Here is a 16,700-nt window from a genome sequence, read left to right on the forward strand (position 1 = left end):
TGAACCCGTGTCCCCTGCATTGGCAGGTGAATTCTTCACCACTGCGCCACCAGGGAAGCCCCTGGATTAGACTTCTGCTTTAGGAAGATTTAACTGGTATAGCATGCAAGGCTTAACTCTGTTGGAAGGGGCCCTCATTAAGAGCTCCCAGAAGGTTCACTCGAAGCCGACAATACTGATTTCAGTAAATCATCTCTTAAATGAGGTGATACCTACTCTTTACGGTAGATATCACAGTAGTGAAGATAAAAATGAAGTGGGGAAGGCAATTATGGAACTTGGGAGAAACTCAACGTACTAGGCAAATAAATCATCATTACAATTGTATAAGGCTTCACAATTTATAAAACATTTTTTATATATAACCATAAGAGTTAACATTTGAGTACTTATTATTATGCAGATACTGGATGAGACACCTTACATACAATATCTCAATTAATATTCAAAACAACGCTATAAGCAGGGTGGTCATATGATTTAATGTCCAGAGACCTTTGAGAGTAAAAGGAAGTGCTATTAATATGTTGGGCCAACAGGCATAAATCAAAACTATCTTGCAAAAGCCAGGACTTTATAGCACCTTCCCTAGATTATAGATATTATTATTCCCATTTTACAGATGAGAGGACTGAGGCTCAAGGAGATTGGCCACATTTATACAGCCAATAAGGACCTGAACAAAGCTTTTCTGGCATACTCTTAGTGTACTGTTACCATGCCTCACTTTTTGAAATTAACAGCCTCACCATAACTGTTTCAGTTTCATTCTGGCCCACAAAGGAACACACAAAAGAAGTTTTTCATTTTCTGTTCCTATCAGGAGTTTTAACGTATTTGAAAAGATTCCTTGGAGCCATCCTCTTGGATTTATTGAGAAACAGTAATGTATAATAGTTAAGAAACTGCCTTGGTCCAAATCCTGACTCCTTTGTTTTCTAGCTCAGGGACCTTGGGCAAGTTATTTAACTTCATCTGTGAGATGGGAATAATAGGAGGTTTCTCATAGAGTTGTTTGAAAGGATTGAGTTAATGCAGATTGAAGTACATTTAGAAGTGTCTGCATATTGGGATATATGTTCCTCTGGAGGTGCATAAAGCATCTCCAGCAGGTACACATTTTAACAGAACCAATTTCCACATCTTCAGCTTCCGTATGTGCTTTTGCCCAAAATTGATTTGTCGTCAAATGTGCTTCAGTTTCTCCTTTCCCACCTCCCTTGACACTCCCTTGTCATCCTTCTTCCACTTTTCAGTTCTTTCTCTGCTTGTTTTGCCCAGGGATGGAAATATGTACCTCCAAAGTACAAAATCAAGGGACAATTTGAAATAATGGTGGTGATGTTCAGAAAGCCTTTTGCAGTTCAAGCAGCTTCCAGTTCTTTGCATTCAACATTGTCATGTGGAAGAACATTAAAAATAATTTTTTGCTGAGAGATCACTGCATGACTTTCAGCATATGCCTCTGGATGAGTTCAAAGAATTGACTGTAATTGCTGTAACAAAACATCTTCTATTCCCATCTACTTGATAATGTGCACAAATTTTCTGTGTTTTTATTTAAAAAGCCAAAGGAATAAAACTGATGAAGACCTCTGTCTCATTCTAGCAATAAGTAATATAATGTCTTCCAGTGAATACATGAACTAATTGTGGGGGGAAACCTCCAGCCAACTCACTAAGAGATATTTCCATTTCTTTATGAAAAAGTATTTTACTCTTTATACTTAATAATTATTGATCAAAATTGGTAACATTTATCTTCTTTTGCTGAATTATTTATAGTTATGGTAAATACAGATTAAGGTAAACTTATAGACATATATTTGTTGAGAAGTATGATAGGGTAATGGATTATAAACTTCCAAGCACAAATATCTAGTATAAAAATTTTGTGGTGAACTGGAATGAGAACAGACCAGGAGAAAAAAGAAAGGAATTATCTTTTCAGTTGTTAAAGAAGAGTGTGTTTCTATAGTTTTTAAATAGATTATAGTGGGTATCAAATTTCATTTCATCTTGAAATGTCAATATTGACAGTGTGCCTGAAATTACATATTTGCAGCTATTTAAACTAATGATGAAAAAATGTTAGCTATTAACTTTTAAAAGTATAGGAAGGCACAGAGTTTGTCAAAATTATTTTGGGAGTATATGAACAAAAATGCTTGAAAACCACCAATCAGATGAGCTTTACAATCCCTCCCAGCCCTATTACAGCCCTCATGTCTTCGTATCATAATTTTCTGTTAGCACTCCTCAGGGGCATGTGTCATCTTGTCATCTTTGTATCCCCTTGCTGTCTAGCACAGTGCCTAGTACAGATGCAGTAAATCTCTCCTGATTTAAACCCTTGTCATATCCTTTGTGAATTTTCTCCCTTCTCTGGCTTCATGTGTACAGAATGAAGTGACCAAATTCAGTTTGTGTCACTTGTTCCTTCTTGTACATTCTGTCTTTGTTTTTTTTTTTAATCAGATCTGACGTGAGTTGTCTGAGGCCAGGAGTCAGAGACTGAAGTTCTATCCCCAACCCTGCCTCTTAACACCCTGCCTGACCTTGGGCAGCTCACGTTCCCTCTCAGATGAAGGGGCTCAATTTAATGATCTCCAAAATCCCTTCCAGCTCGAATGGTGTGTATTTGCCTATTGATTGCAGGCTATTCTGCTAGCCTAATGACTCTTCTAAGCCTAGTTTTTCTCTCAATGAAGTACTTGAAACTAACTGCATGACCAGTTCTACCACTTACAGTAAGTTAGCAAGGCCAGGCTGATCTAAAATAAAGATATAAAAACTGTACAAGAGAGAAAATATTTGCAAATCTTATATATGATAAAGATCTAGGACCCAGGATAAATAAAGCACTCTTACAACTCAACAATAAAAAGACAGCCCAATTTCTAAATGGACAAAGGATCTGAATAGAAATTTCTCCAAAGAAAGTATACAAATGGGAAATAAGGACATGAAAAGATGCTCAACATTAGGGAAATGCAAATAAAAATCACAGTGAGATACCAGTTCACACCCACTAGGATGGTTATAATCAAAAAGACAGATAATATGTGTTGGGGAGGATGTGGAGAAATTAGAACCCCTATGCATTACTGGTGGGAATGTAAAATGGTGCAGTACCTTTGGAAAATAGTTTGACAGTTCCTCAGAAGTTAATCATAGAGCTACCATATGACCCGGCAATTCCACTCCTAGATATGTACCCAAGAGAGTTGAAAACAGAGATATACACACACACACAAATACACAAAACTTATAGCAAATATTCATAGCAACATTATTCATAATAGCCAGAAGGTGGAAATGACCCAGATGTCCATCAATTGAATAGATAACCAAAATGTGATATAGCCATAAAATGGAATATTTATTCAGCCATAAAAAGACGTGACGTGCCTGTGTGGGGGCAAGGAATATATGGGAAGTCTCTGTACTTCCACTCAATTTTGCTTTGAACTAAAACTGCTCTAAAAATGAAGTGGGTTTTTTTGGGGTTTTTTGTTTTTTGGGTTTTTTTTGTTTGTTTTTTTTTTTAGGTACGCAGGCCTCTCACTGTTGTGGCCTCTCCCGTTGCAGAGCACAGGCTCCGGACGCGCAGGCTCAGCGGCCATGGCTCACGGGCCCAGCCGCTCCACAGCACGTGGGATCCTCCCAGACCGGGGCACGAACCCGTGTCCCCTGCATCGGCAGGCGGACTCTCAACCACTGCGCCACCAGGGAAGCCCTAAAGTTTATTATTTAAAAAATAGAGTAATGAAGTGCTGATACATGCCACAACACGGGTGAATCTCAAAAACATTATGCTAAGTGGAAGAAGCCAGATTCGAAAGGCCACATATTATATGATTCCATTTATATGAAATGTCCAGAATAGGCAAATTTATAGAGACAGAAAATAGATTACTGGTTGTCCAGATCCGTGGGGAGGAGGAAATGGGGAGTGACTTCTAACAAATGTGGGATTTCTTTCTGCAGTGATGAAAATGTTCTGGAATTAGTGGCGATGGTTGTACAGTCTTTTGAATATACTAAAACCCACTGAATTGTATGCTTTAAAATGGTGACTGGGGTACAAATTATATGTCGATATTTTTTTAATATACAAAAAAGAACGAGTAAGGAATTGGAAAGTTTATACCAACATCTCTGCCTCTTCAGTAAGCAGTAATGAGCAATAATGGGGAGAGCCGAGGTTGATGTAAATGTTGGGGCTCAAGGAGTAACCCAGCTGTGGCCACGTGAGCACACCGTCTGTCTCTCTGCCTCCCGCCCCCAGCGCTCCCCTAGAGTACCCATGAGCAACAGTGCACATGCCCCGGCCATCCTAGGGTGGCCATCTCTTCGCCCTTAAGGACAAGTGGTTCTAGTTACAGACGTCCTTTACACATTCACAAAGCTTACATAGTAATTATTCATCATATTATCAAACCAAAAATAGAGGACAGTAACTCTAGCACTGCCATATCTTTCCCTGGATAGTCTACAAATCTCTGCCAAATTCTCCTTTCTGAGTAACTGCGTTCAATGCAGACACTCCAGAATCCACAGTGGCCTGTCCCTGTTATTTACCATATTAATTCTAAACACCCCTCCCTAGTTTTAAAAGTTCTCTGCAACCTAGTCCTACCTTTCTTATCCAAAATTAAATCACATGACTGAAATATTTACTTGTTAATAATGTACAATCTAACCTTAAAACCCTTTCCTGACTTCACAAATATGACTGACTTTCTGCTGAGATGTTAGGTACTTATTCAGAACTGTTCCAGAGTATCTCAGGACTCCCAGCATATCCATACCACTGATCTCCAGGATGAGACAAAGTTTCTTGAGTGACACTCTGACCTTTACAAAGGCAGTGTTGTTTTAAGAAAATTAGTGTAGCAATACAAAGTACTAGGAGGAACTTGGGAGGTACCCTAACATAAGTCTATTATGTATGTATCTTTCCAGAGTCCCTAGAATGACACTTCACTTGGATATAATGGGCATTCAGCAAGTACTTGTTTGATGGAGCCAAATTTATTTTTGTAAACAGCAATTTTTATGTGTTCACTGCATCTCTGCTGAATTCTATCAAGCCAAAAGATTCTAATGTATTTCTAATAGGAACTCCAGTTATAAAAATCATCTATTAGTGAGTCTTTTATTTTCTCAGGATTCAAGTCTCTTAAATGAAATTATAAACAAAATAACTAATTTTTTTATTTTAAAAACAGTGGACTGTTGTTATGAGTTTACTTTTTTCATATCTTTCTCTGTCTTTTTAGACTATTAGACCTAAAAAGGATGTTACCAACCATGTTGCTTTGCCTGTCAAAGCTACAAGACCCATCAACATTAAACATCAGTCCAGACCTGCCAGTATCACAGGGTCCCAGAGGCCAAAGTTGGAGCCACCAAAACTTCTGGGCAGAAAAAGGCTCACTTCAGAATGTGTTTCTTCTAACCCAAACCGTAAGCCTTCCGGAAGTAGTCAACACCACCATGAATTTGGATCATCCACTACTGGAGAACTGTCAAGAAAAACCATGGGGTCACTTAGTATACAGGAATTGAAAACTAAAAAGCAGCAGGTAACACAACAAGGACCTGCTAAATGTACAGACTCTGTGGACACCCGTGTCGGAGATGAACCCTTGGGCAGCTGCCTAAAAGAGATGAACAGGGAGAGCTCGCCCCAGATCTCACCAGACTCTGGGGGGAAGCCAAATCCCGAATTAGGCACCGTCAGTAAGCCAAACACTAATCAAACTAAGAGCAGTGTGGCTCCTACTAAAGAAGTCTTGGGCAAAAGGTCAGTGCACGGTGCTGTGCTGAAAGACAGAGTCAATAAACAATTCCTCGAAGACACACAGATCAGGATTCCACCAGAGAAGGCTCAGCAACTCCCTAGAGGAACAGATCTTGCAAGACCAGGGGGGAAACCCCCAAAAACAGTTTCCTCTCACTTTGTCCAGACACTTAACAGGACTCGAGCATCAAAGAAAACAGTGGTTAAGGACATAAAGAATATAAAGGTTAATAGGGGTAAGTATGAAAGACCAAATGAAACTAAGTTACAGTCATGCACTGTTACTGAACAGAAAGTAAAACATAGCAAACCCAGCACATACCCCAAAGTGCTTCAAAGAGGATGTAACAACAGACATCCAAACACAAAGCAAGATCATAAACCCACGCAAGCTTGTTGTAGATGTCGGACATCATATGTACTGCAAAAATCAAAAGCCATAAGCCAAAGGCCTAATTTGACAGTTGGCAGCTTTAACTCAGTCATTCCAAGCACCCCTAGCATAAGAGCAAATGGAGCCAAAGGGAATAAATGCAACAACAGCTGTCAACAAAAAGCACGGACTTTGGACTCCAAGTTGAAAAGGGCTCTTCCCCAGAACTGTTTTCTAAACAAGACAGCTCCCAGAACTCAAGCTGGTGGCACAACCGTAAATGGAAGAGGACTCCCAAATGGGACCCAAACTAATCCAAATAAGAAGACCACAGCAGAGGATCGAAGGTACTTTGTTTTAATTCCAAAATTTTGCAAAGTAAGATGACTAGGCAAATTGACCATCAGGAGTGCTAAAGTCAGGAGATGGGTCATAAATAATGGCTCCTGAGTAATTTTTAGCTGTAACTCTGAAAAAAAGACAAAGCAAATATGAAGACTTGATAGAGCTGGGTGGTACGTACATGTGTTCAAATTGTTCTCTGTAATTTTCTGTACGCTTGAAATAATTTATTTTTTAAAAAAGAAATTGAAACAGAACAGTTGGATAAGAAGTAGAGGTTGCAGAGGTAGACCATTCATGCAAGAAGTGTCCTGCAGGGACTGAACAGCAACAGAAGAGGCAGGGTAGGAGGAGCCAGAGTAGTGAACTTACACTGCTAGGAAGTGCAGACATGGTAGCCCCTTGTCAGGCCAACTAATGTGCAATCCAAAAAGTTATCAGAGAAGAAGGAGCAGGAAACTTCTATGAGTCTGAGCAGGCCAAGTTTTGGAAAGTACGCTAAGGCAGAGAGAAGTAATCAGTTCACATACAGAGTTCAGATGTTAGAAGTCAGAATCTCAGGCTGCTGGGAGTTAACATTAACATGTGTGATGCTTGAAACTGAGCCAAAGGATTTCATACACTTTCTGAACAGGACCAGACATATTCTGATGATGTGGTGAACCTCCCAGGAGAAGCACCTCTGTACACTGGATTGGAGTAGAAAATAAGGAGATTCCTGGCAAGGGCAAAAGGAACATGTAAAATTAGATGATAGCTAAAAGGTATAGCAGAGTGAAGTGAGGGCAGGATTTATTCTCTGAATACAGCCCTGAACACCACTGACAAGCTCTCTGCCCTCCTGAAGAGACAGAAAATAACTTAATTCAGGGTGATGCGATTGAGAGAGGGAGGCTGGGATGACTTTAGATAGAAAGGTCAGGGGAGGTACTTTGAACAGTGACATCTGGACTGGGAAAAGGACAGTGACAGAGGGCTTCCCTGGTGGCGCAGTGGTTGAGAGTCCGCCTGCCGATGCAGGGGACACGGGTTCATGCCCCAGACCGGGAAGATCCCACATGCCACAGAGCGGCTGGGCCTGTGAGCCATGGCCGCTGAGCCTGCACGTCCGGAGCCTGTGCTCTGCAGTGGGAGAGGCCACAACAGTGAGAGGCCCGCGTACCACAAAAAAAAAGGACAGTGACAGGAAGAAGGATGAGTCTTCTGAGCAAAAAGAAAACTGAATGCAAAGGCCTTGAGCTGGTGAATGAGGAGGTCAGGGTCCCTACCCTGGAGCTTTGCAGTGTAGACCAGATAACAGACGATGGATCCTAAGACAGATTACAGTTGGGCCAAGTTTGATGACAAAAAATAGGAGGAGTCTGTGGAGAAGGATAGATCACTCTCTCATTCCTCGAGTGTTCCTTTAGCACCTACACTGGGAGATACAGTGATCAGCACACAGTCATAGTCTACTATTATGGAACATTTTTTCTGGTGTATATATGGAAAGTACTAGAATAATAAAGCCAGGTCCTAGGAATATGTTAGCTTTAGAAAAAGCAAGTTCCCTCTTCATTTATGATTAGAAGCAAGGCTAAGGAGATAAGAATGCCGGGAACATAGGGGAAACACATGCCAGATGACTCAGCTTCTATCATGAAGCCGGTGAAGGTAAAGGGGAAGCAGTTAGGGCTAATATAAGCACTGTGTGGACTGTGCTGAGAAATCAAGGGAGAAACAAGAGAGTTAATAGTTACTGATTTTCTCGGGGGCTTCCCTGGTGGCGCAATGGTTAAGAATCTGCCTGCCAGTGCAGGGGACACAGGTTCAAGTCCTGGTCTGGGAAGATCCCACATGCCACGGAGCCGCTAAGCCCGTGTGCCACAACTACCGAGCCCGCACTCTAGAGCCCACGAGCCACAACTACTGAGCCCACGTGCCATGACTACTGAAGCCCGCACGCCTAGAGCCCCTGCTCTGCAACAAGAGAAGCCACTGCAGTGAGAAGCATGCGCACCGCAACGAAGAGTAGCCCGCTCGATGCAACTAGAGAAAGCCTGTGTGCAGCAGCGAAGACTCAATGCAGCCAAAAATAAATAAATTTTTTTTTTGATAGTTACTGATTTTCTGGAAAAAGCAAAGCTATAAGGACAGCAAAGCGATCAGTGACTGCTAGGAGCTGGCATGGGTGGCAAGGTTGACCACCGAGGAACACAGGGGCATTTTTGAGGGTGTTATATCTTGATTGTAGTCACAGTCACATGATTTCATGCATTTGTCAAAACTCACAGAACTGTGTACCAAAAAAGGTGAATTTTACTGTAATTAAACACGTGTTCTAAACACTATGCTAGGCACTGGGACATCCAAGGTTTCTGTCTTCATAGACCTTGGATTCTAGTGGAAAAGATAGAAAATCAACATGTTGATTAAGACAGCATAATTACAGAAAATTACCTCTTCAAGGAGTTATCATTTGAGCAGAGGACTGAAGACAGACAATACAAGACCCTGAGGGAGGAATGAGCTTGGGTTAAGTAACGGAAAAAATGCCAGAGCTCCTGGAAGGCAGTGAGTGAGGGGGAGAGTGGTGTAACATGAGGTTGTAGGCAGGAACCAACCTGCACTGCACCTCCGGCCACAGAGAACATTTTGAATTTTATTCCAAGAGCCATGGAAAGTACCTGGCCATGACTGGTTTACTTTATAAAGATCACTAGCTGCTGTGCACAGGATGAATTTGAGAAGGGTTAGAGTGGAAGGAAGGAGATGAGTTAGGAGGCTGCTGCAGCATTTCAGGCAGAAGGTGACAGTGATCTGGACAAGAATGGTGGTAGTGGAGATAGAATCAATACTGATTATATGATGATGTATTGGACGTGGGGAAAAGAAAGGACTACTCAAGACAGCTCCTCGTTTTAGGCCCTAGCAACTGGGTAGATTGGGCCACTGTTTACCAATGTAGGGAAGGCTGTTTGGGAAAAGATTTGGAGATGAAAATCGAGAGCTTCGTTTTGAACAATATTAAATTTTAAATGCCTGCCAGACATCAAATAAAAGTTATCAGTTAGGCACTGGAGTTTACAAAGTTTGGGACCCTAGAGAGCGATCTGGGCTGAAATGTACGTTTGTGAGTCATAAACATGTAGTTGTAATTTAAAGAAACTGAAGAGCCTACATTCAGATGCTTGGGCCTACATGTCTTGGTGACTCCTTCAACACTAGTCTATGGACTGCCTAGGAGCAGGAGTGGAGAGTGAACAGTGTGGGGAGAGCGAGGATTAGGACGTGGCACCATCAGAGACTAGCTACTTAAGAAAAGAGCCCTGAAATTATTGATCTCATTGGGGAAGAGGGGGTCATGTGTGGTAGGAGAGGGCTAAGGAACTGGGCAAAGTGGGTCACTCTGAGTGGCCACGACCCTGCTGAGGGCAGAATACAGGTTTGGTGAGTCTGGTTGAGTGGCAGATACAAAGCTCATGATAAGAGAAATGGAGTGCTGAGTTAATGATCTCAGAGATGGAGGGATGTCTTAGGACAGCAATTTGTCAGGAGTAGCATACAGGTAAAAATTTTCAGAGAAAAATATTGGAAAATAAACAGGAAATTAAGGAGTTTGAAGATTGAGATGCTAACCACCTGTTGTAATCCAACTAATCCGTCTGGCATCTGCCTTCTGAAGGGTGGGGGCAACCAGTGCTTCCAATACCAATTGGTAAATTATTTTTAAAACATTCTCCTGACTTTCTAGTTGAAGGTGTTCAGTGATAATCTATGCATGTCATACTTTAGAAGCTTAACCGTGTACCAAAAAAGACCCCTAAAACCATCCCCCTTTTTAATTGTATAACAGGAAACAGTTGGAAGAATGGCAGAAATCTAAGGGGAGGATCTATAAACGGCCTCCTATGGAACTTAAAACAAAAAGAAAAATAATAGAGGAAATGAATATTTCATTCTGGAAGAGTATGGAAAAAGAAGAGGAAGAAAAGAAAGCACAACTTGAACTATCCAGTAAAATTAACAACACTCTGACAGAATGTCTGCAGCTCATTGAAGGGGTGAGTGAGAACAGTAAGCTCCCAAAGCTTTGCTGAATCTTAGAGTTTTTTAAACATTTTTGTTAAATATAGTGTAGGGGAGATAACCTCTGTCTAAGCAGAAATTTAGCTCCTCCTTTTAATAGAGAGGAAGGATAGTAATAATAAAAAACCTGTACTTAAATAATGACTCTTGTATGCCAGGTACTGTTCTAAGCACTTTACTTATATTATTTCATACAATTACATAATGACTATTACGATATTCACTTTACAAATGAAGCGGAGGCACAGAGAAGTTGGGAAATTAACCCAACTAGCCTGGCTCCAGAGGGATTCAAAAGGAACTCTGCCTTCTTCAGGTATTGAGGTCCAAAGAGTAAACATTTGACATTTAGATAATGAAGCTAAAGTCAAAAGGCAAGGCTGCATGTAGAATTAGATTATCCTAACGTCTCTAGGTAGCTATGAATGGCATCTAAATTGTATCTTGGATTTTGCAGATAAGGATAAAGTAAATGGTAAGCAAAGGGTATGATCCTTAGGATATTCCTTGAAGGAAAAATATATTAATAAAAAATAACTGGATAGACTTCTATACTAAGGTCCTTGCCTGAAGCAAACTCAGTTCTGTCGTTTGACTGGTAGTATTGTATATCAGCAAAAAAAAGGAAACCTTCAAATTAGGTCTACTCTGGGTAGTTTTTTCATTAGATTCAGTTAAACATTAACTACTCTTTTGTGGAATTAAACTTCAGTTCTTTGTTTGTCCTTTCTCTTGTTTTCATTGCATTAAAAAAATACCTGAATACATTTTTATTATTAAAAGCATTTCAGATAATACAGGTAAATTACTCCCAGCACTTGCGCAGGTGCACGCACACACACAAGGTACGCACCCCAGGCTTCTCCCTGGAGGTGACCACTACTGCCCATTATCCTTCCAGACAGTTTTTATGCATTTGCTTAACAGTATAGGTATGTAGAGAAATGAAGTATATGGTTTTGTGAGTTGCAGTTATTTCAGATTTTTATGTGTGTTCTTTGGTTGTCTTTCCTTGTGTTTTCCTAGTATCAGTATTATGCTGGCTTTGTCAAATGAGTTGGGTATTTTCCTTTTTTCCTGTACCCTGAAAATACTTTATTTGCAATTGAGATTCATTAGAATTATTTTGTTCTTTGAAGGTTTGGTAAGAACTTACCTCTAAAATCATCTGGACTTTGGGGGATAATTTTCTGTTTTTTCAATTTTTTCCATGGTCATTGGTCTATTTAGGTTTTGTATTTCTTGAACCAGTTGTAGTAATTCTGTGCCTTTTATTTAAATCAGACTTGCTAAAGATTTCTCTATTCATCTTTTTAAAAGGCCATCTTTTGGGTTTTATTTTTTTCTCTTGCATCAGTGTCTGCATCTATTTTTATGTTTATTTTTCTTTTCTAGCTTTTTTAGTTGAAAGCTTAGAGCATTTATGTCAGTCTTTCTTATTTTATTAAAAATATTTTTTAGTGCTGTCAATTTGCCTCTGAATTTAGCTTTGGTCATATCCTTCATGTTTGACTAGGTAATGTTTTGTATCAGAGTCAAGTCAAAAACAGAAACACAAGGTATCTCAATAGAAAGAATGGAATATGAAGGTTGGTTTCACAGTGTCTTAGGTGAGTGTCCTTGAAGCAGACCCTTCAAGGAAGAAAGGGGAACAAAGAGAGGTTGGGGATATCAGAACCTAGCAGCTAGGAGAGACAAACCCTGGTGGAAGTGGGACTCCAGCTCTAAGGAGGGCATACTACTAGCAATGCTGGTGCCACCGGAGCTGGAGGAGGGGCCCTGCAGGGCTGGGATTCAGACCTTGAGAAAACGATGCTAGCTAGCCGGTTGGTGCTTTTGCCTCTGAAGGAGCACAGTGAGGCAGAGTCTGTGAATGCCAGTGTAAAAAGGTAGAGGCTGGAACCAACTGCTGCTGCCACAGTGAAGGACCATTGCTGGGGTGATGAAAGCAAATGGGAAAGAGGCAGTCCCCTCTCTTCTCCAGCCCTGCAACCTCCCTCTAGTGCCCCATACTGGCCGAGCCCATCAGAGAACTGCTGTCAAAGCAGAAAGTGATTTATAGAATTCCAGCACATTTACAGAATTCTGCACAACAAAGCAGAGGATAAAAGGTGGGTTTAGAGCTAAGAGATCATAGCCTAATAACTGACATGTTCTCATTTTCGTTTCTAGTTTGAGATTTCCATTTTGAGTTCTTTAATCCAAAAGTTATCTTAGAAGAGTATCTTTTAACTCCCAGATATGTAGTTGGTTTTGTTGGTGTTGGGTTTTGGGGGGTTCTTTTTTTGTTTTTTCTGGGTGTCAATTTTTAATTATACTGCATTGTGGTTGGTGAATGTTGAAATTTTCTTTCTGGTCTTAATGTCTGATCAGTCTTGGTGAATGTTCCAAAAGTGTTTGAAAAGGATACGTATTCTCTGTTGAACAGAAAATTCTACATGGGTACCCATTGCTCTCTGAAAGAAATATACCAGAGTCTGTCCCTGGCACTGTGATTTGTGATTGATAATTTCATTTTGTATTTCTGTCAACATTTACTTTCTACTTTTCAAAGTTACGTTGTTAGGTACTAAAGATTCATGACTTGCTTTGATTTTTCTTTTGTCTGATATTAATCTTGCCACACCTGCTTTGTTGTTCTTACAATTTGTCTAGTAAATTTTTTTCTATTCCTTTATTTTTAAAGGTATGTCTCATGAATACATACAATTTAATTTCTCTAACCAAATCTGGAACTCCCTGCTTTTAAAAAAGTGCATTTAACCCATATACATCAGTTGTAATAATTACGCATATGTTTAACTTTATCTCTGCCGTTTTATTTTGTAATTCAATTTACATGAATTATTTTTTGGTTCATTTTCCCTCATCTCTTTATCCAGTTTTCTTTATTTCATAACGAAAGCATATAAATTGAAATCACAAAAGAAAGTGGTAAGTGTGAGTTCAAACATGGTATGCAAGTTATATATTCTTCTCGTGGTTACTTTTGTTTCAAGTCTTCCACTTGAATTCTAAAGTTTGTTCACTAGTAACTTTATGTTTTTGAATGGTAAACTTTCTGAGTTGTTATGCTTGTAAAAATGTCATTATTTCACCCTCCTGCTGGATTCATAGTTTGGCTGGGGGAAATTTCTAAATTCACATGATCTTCCCTGGAAAATTTGAAGTTACTCTTTCATTTTCTTTCTTACATCTGGAATTGTTGATTTATTAAAGTCTCATGTCAATCTAATTCTCATTCCTGTATAGGTAATCCTTTTTTTCCCTTCTGGAAGGATTTAAGATTTTCCTTTTATCCCTTTTTTTTTTGTAACTGGCCATACCATGCAGCTTGCAGGCCCTTAGTTCCCCGACCAGGGATCCAACCCACGCCCCCTGCAGTGGAAGCATGGAGTCCTAACCACTGGACCACCAGGGAATTCCGTCCTTGGTTTTCTAAGTATGGGTCTTTTTTCATCCATCTTGCTTAGCTCTCTGAGGACCTTGCAGTCTGAACACTTGTTTCTTTGTTCAGTCCTTGGGAATTTTCTTCTACAACTGCTTTGAGTGTATGTTCTGCTTTGTTCTTTCTCTACTTTTTCTTCTAGAAATTCTATTACATGGCTATTGGAATTCTTGAGTAATAGATGTATCCTCCGGAACTCTTAACTTTTCTTTTATACTCTTTATTTCTTTGTTCTGTTGCACTGGGTTCTGGAAGAATTCCACAGCCAAATTTTCAGTGCACTGGTTTATTCTTCAGCAGGGTCCATGCCACTGTTCTGCCTTTCTATTGATTCTTTTTCACAGCATTCGTTCTAGTTTTATGACGGCAATATTCTCTTATCACTCTGAAGATACTGACTACAGGTTTGTTTGTTTTTTTACCATCTTTATTGGAGTATAATTGCTTTACAGTGGTGTGTTAGTTTCTGCTTTATAGCAAAGTGAATCAGCTATACATATACGTATATCCCCGTATCTCCTCACTCTTGCGTCTCCCTCCCACCCTCCCTATCCCACCCTCACCCTTAGGTAGTCACAAAGCACTCAGCTGATCTCCCTGTGCTATGCAGCTGCTTCCCACTAGCTATCTATTTTACACTTGGTAGTATATATAAGTCCATGCCACTCTCTCACTTTGTCCCAGCTTACCCTCCCCCTCCCCGTGTCCCCAAGTCCATTCTCTACTTCTGCGTCTTTATTCCTGTCCTGACTACAGTACTCTTAAAATGTATTTCTCTTTGCTCCCTCAGCTGTTTGCTCCAATGTTCATTCTTCTGGTTCTTGAGTTTTATGCCTCTTTCATGTAGTGTTGGTTTCCTCAAACATTAGTGATTCTTGACTGTGAGCTTACCCTTGTGTCTTTCCCGTCTCAGGAGAAGTAGGAGGTGCTGCCTGGCTGAGTGTGCCAGTGCCTGGGTTTCTGGGCATGTGGCTCTTCATATTCCTCCTGGTCCAGGTCACTGCACCACTCTTGGTACAAGGCAGAAGGGAACCAAACCAGTGAAGCCATTTTAAAGTTCCTTTTTGTGGGATTTGACCCTCTTTATCTTTATATACACCTGTGTGGATCCCCAGCACACACACACATATACACCCATGACCCTTGCATACCTTTGCCATCCTTCATTCTTCTGTTAGGGTCAAGCGGAAATTCTGGTCACCATTCAGTGTTCACATTATTATGAATGTGTAAGAAATACATGAATGGCTGATTACTCCAGGGTTTGGTTTGGTTTGGTTTTGGTTTTGCATAAAAATGGAGAACATATTTCTTACTTTCAACTATGATAAATATTTTTCTATTTGGTCTCTTAATTTAAAATTTAATGATCAGTGTCAGAATTCATCAAAACATGCTATTTAAACGGGTGCATTTTATATAAACTACTTCAATAAAATTCAATTTTTTTTAATTCAAAAAAATATTGACCAGACTGATTTCTGCATACCTTCTATGATAAATATTAGGAGAGAATAACAGCAAGACAGTAATAATTACCTCCGTGTATTTCTCTTCTCCAGGGTGTACATTCTAATGAAATAGGCGCCATTTTGTCCAGTATTCCTGAGGCTGAAAAGTTTGCTCAGTTCTGGATCTGCAAAGCAAAGTTGTTGGCAAGTAAAGGCACCTTTGATGTCATTGGGCTATATGAAGAGGCCATTAGAAATGGGGCCAGAGTAAGTATCTACCTTGAGTGGGTGACTTCTTAAAACTTCTCTTTAATACGACTTCTCTGTTGTTTGCAAAATGGCGGCTATGTAATGTAATGTTGAAGCTTCTAATTCACTTCGTAAGTTATATGCAAAATATGAAGTACGATATGTCCTTTATGAACATTTTAATTAAAATATTTATTTCGTAGAATATAGTGTTACATGTAAACCAATAGAATCACTTTCTTGTCAAGCGAATATGTCTCACTTTACACTCACTGTAGAAATAAGCACTTGTGAAAAGTAATAGCATAGAAAATTATAATGTAACGTCAATAGCCAATACTAAGAAAGTCATACCTCACCTAAAGAACCTAAAAATATATTAAACCCAACACATCAATGTCCATAAATCAATAATTTAGGGCTATTTTATGAAATAACTTTTAATCCTAAAACCTAGTAAAACCACTGTCTATATATAATTTTTTTAAATAAATTTTTCTTTATTTTTGGCTGTGTTGGCTCTTCGTTGCTGCACGTGGGCTTTTCCCTAGTTGCGGCGAGCAGGGGCTACTCTTCGTTGCGGTGCATGGGCTTCTCATTGCAGTGGTTTCTCTTGTTGCGGAGCACGGGCTCTAGGCGCGCGGGCTTCAGTAGTTGTGGCTCGCAGGCTCTAGAGCACAGGCTCTAGAGCACAGGCTCAGCAGTTGTGGTGCACGGGCTTAGTTGCTCCGTGGCATGTGGGGTCTTCCCGGGCCAGGGATCGAACCCGTGTCCCCTGCATTGGCAGGCAGATTCTTAACCACTGCACCACCAGGGAAGCCCTACATATAATTTTTTTAACACAGACTGCATTAAATAGTTTCATAACTCTTTTCCCTATAATATCACTTTCCATGTCATCATATATTCTACCATACCTTTTCCATGATTGTTCAGAATCAGACTTGTCCATGGACATAG

At 40.0% G+C, this 16,700-nt stretch overlaps 1 protein-coding gene across 1 annotated transcript in view; it reads left to right on the forward strand.

Annotated features, from left to right (window-relative positions):
• The window catches only part of CKAP2L (cytoskeleton associated protein 2 like), a gene marked incomplete at both ends in the record, with an annotated part of 29,458 nt that overhangs the window by 4,771 nt on the left and 7,987 nt on the right, over nucleotides 1–16,700 (forward strand). The window contains 3 exons of the mRNA XM_082672307.1: nucleotides 5,286–6,529; nucleotides 10,360–10,567; nucleotides 15,603–15,758. Coding sequence (XP_082528433.1) covers nucleotides 5,286–6,529; nucleotides 10,360–10,567; nucleotides 15,603–15,758 — 1,608 coding nt within the window. The remainder of the gene's footprint in view (nucleotides 1–5,285; nucleotides 6,530–10,359; nucleotides 10,568–15,602; nucleotides 15,759–16,700) is intronic.

The sequence above is a fragment of the Grampus griseus genome (genome assembly GCF_964374135.1).
Source record: "Grampus griseus genome assembly, chromosome: 15".
NCBI classification, from domain to species: Eukaryota; Metazoa; Chordata; class Mammalia; order Artiodactyla; family Delphinidae; genus Grampus; species Grampus griseus.